This window comes from Tachysurus vachellii, chromosome 1, assembly GCF_030014155.1.
Source record: "Tachysurus vachellii isolate PV-2020 chromosome 1, HZAU_Pvac_v1, whole genome shotgun sequence".
In the NCBI taxonomy this organism is placed as follows: domain Eukaryota; kingdom Metazoa; phylum Chordata; class Actinopteri; order Siluriformes; family Bagridae; genus Tachysurus; species Tachysurus vachellii.
The window spans coordinates 3,288,958-3,298,071 of record NC_083460.1 but is presented as its reverse complement, the minus strand read 5'-3'; the positions used below and the strand labels follow the sequence as shown (position 1 = coordinate 3,298,071).

The 9,114-nt window shown below is 36.4% G+C and overlaps 1 protein-coding gene across 3 annotated transcripts; it reads right to left on the bottom strand.

Annotated features, from left to right (window-relative positions):
• Positions 1 to 296: 296 nt before the first annotated feature.
• Positions 297 to 8,625, bottom strand: gata6 (GATA binding protein 6). 3 transcript variants are annotated; one of them, XM_060867946.1, is made up of 7 exons: positions 8,486 to 8,625; positions 6,726 to 7,571; positions 5,554 to 5,720; positions 4,006 to 4,131; positions 3,817 to 3,904; positions 3,621 to 3,727; positions 297 to 2,704 (listed from the first exon to the last, which is right to left on the bottom strand). In XM_060867946.1, exons 2-7 carry the CDS (start codon positions 7,510 to 7,512, stop codon positions 2,537 to 2,539), a joined length of 1,443 nt encoding a protein of 480 aa, XP_060723929.1. In that variant the 5' UTR covers positions 7,513 to 7,571; positions 8,486 to 8,625; the 3' UTR covers positions 297 to 2,536. The 3 variants fall into 3 exon arrangements, with proteins under 3 accessions (XP_060723929.1, XP_060723947.1, XP_060723939.1); XM_060867964.1 differs by having other exon boundaries at positions 3,621 to 3,724; XM_060867956.1 differs by lacking the exon at positions 8,486 to 8,625 and adding an exon at positions 8,114 to 8,269.
• Between the last annotated feature and the right edge of the window lie 489 nt (positions 8,626 to 9,114).

Below are 9,114 nucleotides of genomic sequence, written 5' to 3'. Positions count from 1 at the left end.
ATCATGAATATAGGACACGAATAGAAATCTACATGCAATTTGAAGGCATGCATTCTTCAGTATAAACGTTCAAAACTTACAATGATGACGTTGAGAATTCCATCCATGTTTGATTGTTTTAATTTAGTAATCATCATCAGGGACGATGCTACACTCTGAAGTGACGTTACAGCTTGTCACACGCATGATTTATAAAGGATTTTAACAGCTTGTCTGTTATCTGTTAACATGAAAATGAAAACACTTTCCAAACTAACAAAAAAACAAAAAGAACAAAAACTAGAGAAGGTCATCAATAAAGTTCCTGTTCTTGTTTATTTGTCCAGTGTGGGTGAACCTGCAGCATTTGCAGTAAAAACGATCGGGTTTTTCGGGATTAAAATGGTTCGACATGCCTTTTGCTCAAAAGTCTATTCAGCACACAAAAGAGGACGAAGAGACACGTTGGTTCATGAAACACAGAAAAGAACAAAAAAAAACTTTTACAGAAAAATGTCCTTTATAGCTTGTGATCAAGACACACCAGATCAAACACAACACTGCTTCTGCGTTGGAATTTTGATAAAATTGAAATTTGGAAAAAAACAAAACACACACATACACACACACACACACACACACACACACCTACTGTGTTTGAAAATCAAATGATTGCTTAAAGAATACAGGTGTAAAATACAAATACATTAATGTAAAATAAAATAAGAAAACACCTCAAAGAAACACCACATTTTAAAAAAAAAGGAATAAATAACTCTACAGAATAAAAAAAAAGGGAAAAACGTAGAGATTGTCATCAGATGTTGCTTATTTTTCTCTCACTCTCTCTCTCTCTCTCTCTCTCTCTCTCTCTCACACACACACACACACACACACACACAAACAAACAAAAAAATAAAATGATATAAACTAAAAGTTCTCCCCATTGGTAAGAGAAGCTCAGCATCATAAGACACTTCTCTGGTCCTTCTAGTGCTCCCGAGACTCTACTTAAAGTCAAACCAGATCTAAATGGATCATTCAGGAATAACCTTATATCTAAACTGAAGCTCTTGAGCCCCCATTTGGGACACAATTCAGTGAGTCACTCAGATCGTGAATCATTTTAACAGCTTATCTGTGGCCTGGATGATATCCAACAACAAGCCAAAACAAAAAAAAAAAAACAAAAAAAAAACACTCGAAATAATAAAACCAAAATCCAAACGTTTTTTTTTCCTCAATGTGTATATTTGTATTTAAGTATATTTCATTGTGAGACGAAAATAAAAAGATAAACATTTCAAATAAAAATATTTTAGTATTTGCATACCATCGTGTTAAGTTAGGTAGTTAGATCTTATATCAAGGACGAGGAGACATTTTCGCAAGGTGTGTTGTAACAAAAAAAGCATCAGAAAAGAATTTCTGACTGCTGTTTGTTCTGAAGTTCAGATATTGGCTTACTTTAGTTTGTTTGTTTGTTTGTTTGTTTTTGCAATTAGAAATATGAAAGTAGGAACTTTTCAGACTTTCGGTCCTTCATAATCATCACAACAGTAAAAGTACCATTCAGCATTAAAAGATCACACTTGATTTGGCACTAAATTTTGAAGCTAAAAAAAAAAAAAAAGCAACTAGATACCCTGTTAAAACCATAATTACCATTACAGTCAAATTGTATAAGAGCTTTTTTTTTCTTTCTTTTTTTTTTTAAACATTAGATCCCGTGCAGATTAGCATCGACGATCTAAACCGACAGCAAACACGAACCTGCTTATAAACAGAGAGACTTAAAAAACAAGGAGCAAGGCTTCGGTCCTACTCTAACAGACATTCGTTTTATTTGACAAATATAAGCATTAATTTTAAACAGCCAGCATTATAAATACAATTTCATTCATTCAGGATGGAAGGTGGGGTGTTTTTTTTGTTTCTTAGGAGCAGGTGTTGGGGTTGGCACAATCTTTAATTCCAGTTTTAACGATTTCAAATTTTAACATAAAAAAAAAAACTCTTTCCGTTAAACTTAGAAAAAGAAAATATTTTATCTTCTGATCGTTTCAGACGCAATCCAATCATTTTTCTTTTTCCAAGAGGGAAAAAATATCCAGTAGCAGTTTTATATATACATTTATATATATGGCCACACGCACACACACACGCACGCGCACACACACACACATGTGAGAAGCCGTTTTGATCCATGTCCTCCTCGGAGCGACACTCAGTGTAGTGCAGTGTGTATTTCAGCAAAAAGTTCCAAAGGCACGTTGTGTATTAACGCTCGTAGTCTTCATTATCAACATCCAGAGAGTGTATTTCCAAAAAAACTGGAGTAGTAGGATTTTTTTTTTGTTTGTTTGTTTTTGCACAAGCTCTCCAAAGCTGAAGAAAAAGTCGTGAGCACAGATTTGTTTTTTGTTGTTTTGTTTTCTCTCTCAGGGTGACTACAGTCCCATTATGAAAGCAGCCATTTTACAAACGAATGTCAGGGAGGTGGAGATGGAGGTGGAGTAAAGCGATGAGGAGCTTATTAATCCCTCACAGGTCAGTGTCAGGCCAGAGCCATGGGACACCACGTGTCACCCCGTACAGACGCAGACACGTCCCCGGTGGTCATTAATCCCACGTTAGAGTACAGACCCTCCTGGCCAGGGTACTTCACTATGGAGCCTGTGGTGCCTGGAGCTTCTATATGTCCCACCAAATCGGAGGAGTTCACCTATAATAATAATAATAATAATAATAATAATAATAATAATAATAATAATAATAATTATAATAATAATAATTATAATAATAATAATAATAAACAATCATAAGTGCCATTTTCAATTTTACAAACAACACAAACCCTGTTAAAATTATATGATTTTTTTTTTTTAATAGAAAATCTTTTTCAAGTTCTAGAATAAAGTTTTTTTTATCTAAATTTTAGATTTAGATATAACAAGTTTATTTCTCAGGAAAAAAATCACATTTTTATTTTTTAAGATTTTATTCAATATAAACTATGACTGCCAGAGTGTAATGAGGAGTGTTGCCATGGCAACTTAATAACATATTTACATTCTAAACATTGTTATATCTTGGATAACATTTTAACGGTGAGCATATGATCCATTTCTCAAAATGAAATTTTAAGCTCATATAATTTGTTTTAGCTTTTCAGATGAATTTGTTCTTACACGGATTGTATTGTTGCCATAGTAACTAAAAGTTAGAGATCATTTCTCTCAAAATGAAATTCATAATTTAGACATTTTTTTTAAACATAATTTAAAACAAACATTATATTAAATGTGATTCTATGATGTTTTGGGACTTTTTTTTTACAAAAATAAATTGCACATACCACCATAAATTTTATTAGATTATTACTAAAGTAGACATTATATGATATTAATTATTAATTATATTCTTAGACAAATCCTATTAAGGTTTCACATGATATCATTTCACACACAAAAAGTTCAACAAAATCCAAATTTGTATAAATATTCCTGTGACCAATTTTAGAAAATGGAATTGCAGGCATTGAACTAAGCTTTAGAGCAGAACTGTGTATGTAATACAGGTGTATTTCTTGTTATATTTGTTATAAAGCACATGCTATAAGACTGAGGTGTTGAACTCACTGAGGTCACGGCCACATGTGCAGAAGGAGGACTGTTCTTCGAGTTCTCTTCTGAGGCAGAAGATGATGATGATGATGTTGGAGTCACAGGGACAGAGCTGCTTCCTGCTGATCAAATCAAACACTTTGTTAGATTACGGGAATTAATTCAAGCCGACACCTAAATTTATTCTCATCTATAATTTCCTGTCACTGACCAGACGATCCCTTGGTTTTGTTCAAGTTTTTCGGTTTTCTTTTTCTCGTCTGAATTCCTTCCTTCTTCATAGCCAGGGGTCGTGGTACCTAATGGAACACGGTTAGACGTTCACGTTCTCACTTAGTTAATGTATAAATCATTCTGCTGTGTGTTGTTACTTTTGAAATGACTTTTGTGGCGTACACACCCCGTGTAATTTGGTGTAGAGTCCGCATGCGTTGCACACCGGTTCCCCCTCTGCGTTTCTGCGCCACAGGGTCGTCGTGCTGGTCTGGCAGTTTGCACAGGAAAGACCGACTCTTCTGGAAGACGACTGCAAACACCAAAAAACAATCATCCTTTAGCTTTCAACAATTTTTGACGTTCAACAAATTTGATTTGCTCTCTTATCTCACGGGAAACATTAATCACTCTGATGTATCTGATCTCTGACTGATTGGTTGCGGTGAAGAAAACTGCATTTTAGTTTTTGTTTGAAATTTTCGCTCACGTTACTGAACTACTGGTCAAATGTTAAGATCAATGTTAATTTGCATGGAGTTTTCAAACGTCCAAATATTATTTTATGAACTTTTTAAATACATGGCTGATAATTTATACATATAATCCTATTTAGTGTATTTATTCAGAGCCAGAGTTTTTATAGCATTAGGTCCAAGTTGACATTATTGTACAAACTGATTAAATTCAAGTAACCAGTCCAACCAACTTATAATAAAAATCAATACTTGATAAACTTAACAATAAATTTAATCATTTTCTCTGATGCAAACAAAATAAAAACTTACAGACACCGAAATGACTTCACAAAATTGAAATTTAAAATGTTAATTATTAACTGATGTTTCAGTTTAGTTTAAGGTAATATACTTATAAAAATGTGTTAATAATTATCATTGATTTGTTATGATTATTATTAACTAAAGTTACTTGGATTCATACTCGAGCTACCAAACAGTTATACTGTTCATTTCCCTGTACGGTGTTAGGATTAAAGGCACAAATTTTCTGCTGCTTATCTTTCATCTTAAATTAATATAGTGCACCTTAAAGAGCAATCTAATTTGACCGTAATGACCCCATTTATACACAGTCTACAAAAGATTTTACAAGTATCGAGCAGTATTAGGGATTAAAAGCTCCAGGGCACAAATAAATATAAAACAATTTACTGCACACACATATATATAATGAACCTAAAAAAAGCACTGTTTAGTTTTTGTGTGTTTATAAATCTGCAAGTCCCTTGTTGCTGGAGTGTGCATTTACTTTACATGTTTCCAGGTCAATACAAAGCCACAAAGCTACAAATAATGCTTTGCCAATGAAAAATTAAGTTGAATGAAATTATGTTTCCTTGTTACTAGAGTTGAGTCATTAAGAGTGCAGCATTTGTAGCTTTCCTATATGTTTTTCACCATTTTAAATAATTGACCGAACATCACTGGACCGGACTTACAGCTTTACACTAAAAGCCAGCACCTTTACCTTTAACACTGAGCTACAAAATATCCAATTTCGTTGTTGTTTCTGAGCAACATGGGTGCAAATCAACTTAGGAATATTTGTGTAGTTCATAAAATTTTTCTCTGCTCATGGAATTGTAGGGTTTCCTACAAAGAGTGTGAGAGAACCACTGTTTTAAATTCGTATAGTCTTTTTAATATGCGAGGATTTTTTTCTCCACTTGATCCCCTACCAGCCTAGAACAACTGTGTGAAATGAGGATGCTCACCATGCGCTTCTGCGGCTTAATTAATGGTCGGCTCAGACCGTTCATTTTGCTGTACAGGCCGCAGGCGTTGCAGAGAAAGTGACCGGTGCCGTCGCGCCTCCACAGCGGGGTGGAGATGGAGCCGCAGTTCACGCACTCCCGACTCTCCATCGCTTCCTCAAGGTAGTCTAGCACACACACACACACACACACACACACACGAGACACGTGCACGTCAATGAGGCGTAAATTAATCGGCTCTCCGTCTGCTTGCTGTAATTACCGTTGATTTGTTCCGTCTCTAATCACCTGTGACCATCTTTTAAAGATATAAACCTCAAACATGACTCACCTTTTTTTTTTAATTTGATGTGAACTTATCAAGAAAAACTCTAATAGAATTACCAACATTACCCAACCAATATATCCCTTTTATATACATGCATGCATGCATACATACATTTGTATATTTATATTTTAAAAGTGTATAAAACATTTAATACGACCTAATATCGAACCTTTTAAATTATAAATATTTTTCTGGGATTTAGGATATTTTTGATTAAAATTAAATCTTGCATTTGGCTTAATAAAGCTGTTTTGCATAAATGTCGCACTGTAAACGCTGTTACTGTCTAATAAAGATCATTTCTGTATGAACTTTATTTTAGTCCATATTTCACTATATATGCCGAGGCATAAAGCACAGTTTTATTCACTTCATTCTTTTAAGGACTCTTATAAACTGAGCTTAATTTCACACCGGCATTGTTACATCTAGTCGTTATAATTAGTCGCCTTTATTTTTTAATTCCCCCTTAAATCTTATAAGACTGTTAAAATATACAAATATCTTCCTTACATTTGGTGAAACACGCGTACACACTTGTGCCTATTTATATTTATTTAAAATGTATTATTTTTGACGCATTTCAAGACTTAAGGTCCAAATAAATATTCAGAAGGAACCTTTTGTAGTTCTTCTTTGAATTATTGTGATTATTTGGAATGTAATTGTTGTTTTTCTAAAGCTTTTCTACAAAAAATATATTCAAAAAACTTTGCATGGTTCTTGAAGGCAATTGTTTTGTTTGCCTTTAAAAAGTTGTAAAAAAACAAAACAAAACAAAACGAACAAAAAAAAACTTCATGATAATTTTGTGTTCAGAGCTTTGAGAGTGTGTATTCTGTACCTGCAGGTCCGGGTCTGATGGAGAGCGGCGCTGCTCGGCTTTGTAATGAATGCAGCATGGAGTTATCGAAGGGTCCCGCGGGCCACGCGGTGGGTAACTGGGGCAGCTGCGCTCCCACGTAGGGCGCGTACGGCCCGGTGTAGGAGCCACTAAGGGGCCGCGACAGGTACTGATCCCTGCCGCTGGCGTTCAGCGAGGTCGGGTAGCTCGAGTCCCTTGCCGTGCCGTTGTTAACGGGCGGGCTTGGTGAGTAGTGAAAGCGTGTAGAGGTGGCGTGTGGGCTCCCGGTGCTGTAGGACGACGGGCTCTCGGGCGCGGGTTGAGACCATCCGGCGTGGCTGCTGACTACGTGGCTCGGTTGTGACGCCGCCGAGCTCGGCTGCAGGTAAGGCAGACTCGGGATCATTGGCCCAACTCGCGAGGTCGGTACGTATACCGGCGAGTTGGGACTGGAGTGCATGTAAGCTGCCGACGGCGACTCGTAGGCTGCTAGCGTCGAGTACATGTCGCCAGGGTCCACCACGATCCCGGTTTTGTGCGCGCCAAGCTTAGCGGCCTGGTCCAGGTCCGCGAATAGCGGCACGTCGTCCGTACACACCGGGTGGCCGAAGGCGGCGTAGGAGGGCAGCGGCCGTGTGTCTGCGCGCCGACTCCCCGCTACGTCCAGGGGTGATGTCCTCAACTCGTCCCTGCGCTCGCCGTGAACGCAGCTCTGCTCGCTCGGCGAGCCTGGGTTACTGGACACTTCACGCTTGACTGTGGACCAGCTGTGCTCGCCCAGGTCCATCCAGGAACCGTGTGGTGGTAGCTCGAGGTACGTGGAAAACGGATACGTGATGAGTTAGCCTACAAGAAAGAAAAGAAACTTCAGAACAATCTAGAACAAGAATAAAATAGTAAAATGTGCGACATGCACAGTTAGGTCTGTCACTAACAAACACTAAGTTTAACACTTACATTAACTTTCTCTTGCAAACATGAGGGGGAAAAATCCAAATAAAAGAACAGGTGGATATTCTGTTGTCAAAGTAAACCATAACACACCAAAATATTGTCTGCCATTCCCTTGTTTTCCACAACTTATAATAATAATAATAATAATAATAATAATAATAATAATAATAATATAACTACATTTATTAGCAATGATAGGTTAACCTATAAAAATCGAAAGAGTCTGAACTCCGAGGAACGTCTAATAACATCTTAAAACCAGCCTGTTAAAATGTTTGACCTTTCCAAGAATATTTACAATTTAATAACATTGTACCCATGGACAAAAAGTATTAAATATTTACTATTTTACTATTAAAATCGGTAGAAATATTTTAAAAGACATGTAAAAAGTTATCCTAGAGAATCTGTAAGCTAAAGACAGACGATCAAACCTCATTGCAAACAGGACGCAGTTATTGTCCCTGTCCAGCTGAAGCGTCTCCAAACGCCAACTGAACTCATCCGTGTCACGACTCAGTGCTCCCTCAGTGGAGCCTCATCATTATTGCCAAAAAAATAGAAGAAGTAGAAAAAAAAAAGAAACACCCCACACACATAGTAAGAGATAGGAAACCAAACGCAATATGTCTTTCCAACTAGGAGATAACCGCGTGATAAGACCCTCAGTAGATAAGAGTTAACGGTGACGGCGCACCCAAAGCGCGTTCCAGCGGTGTAGCGCGCAAACACACGCTCTCTGCGAACATTTCGACAGAAACTCGAAGCGAAATTCGGAGTTTATGAAGAAAAACTTCACCACTGACCTTCTACTGGTGTTTCTCCATCGGTGTATTAGTGATATCCAGCGCTCATGTCACCACTGCGGCTCCCCAAGAACATTTCAGAATGGATGCTTTAGTGGACTTGTAACGACGTTTACTAGAGGAGGGGCCTCTGAACAGCTGCTTGATGATTGGATGGCAGTCTGCGCATGCGCAACGGTTATAACGTTATAAGGGCCGGGAATTATATATATAATGTGACTTTTTCTTTCTTTCTTTCTTTCTTTCTTTCTTTCTTTCTTTCTTTCTTTCTTTCTTTCTTTCTTTCTTTCTTATTTTCTTTCTTAAATAATAATAATAATAAGAAGAAGAATAACAACAACAACAACAATAATAATAATAATAATAAGTAAAATAATAATAATAATAACAACAACTATTATTATTGTTGTTGTTGTTGTTATTATTGTTGTTGTTGTTGTTAATATTATTATTATTATTATCATCATCATCATCATCAATACGAGTTCATTTACATCCTTATAGATTGTAAGATTAAATCTAATATAGTACACATTATTATTTATTATAAAAAATTACAACAAAAGCTAAACCTGAGATTATTTAAGCCCTTTCGAGAAAATATAGATTATTTTGTTTTGACATTTTGT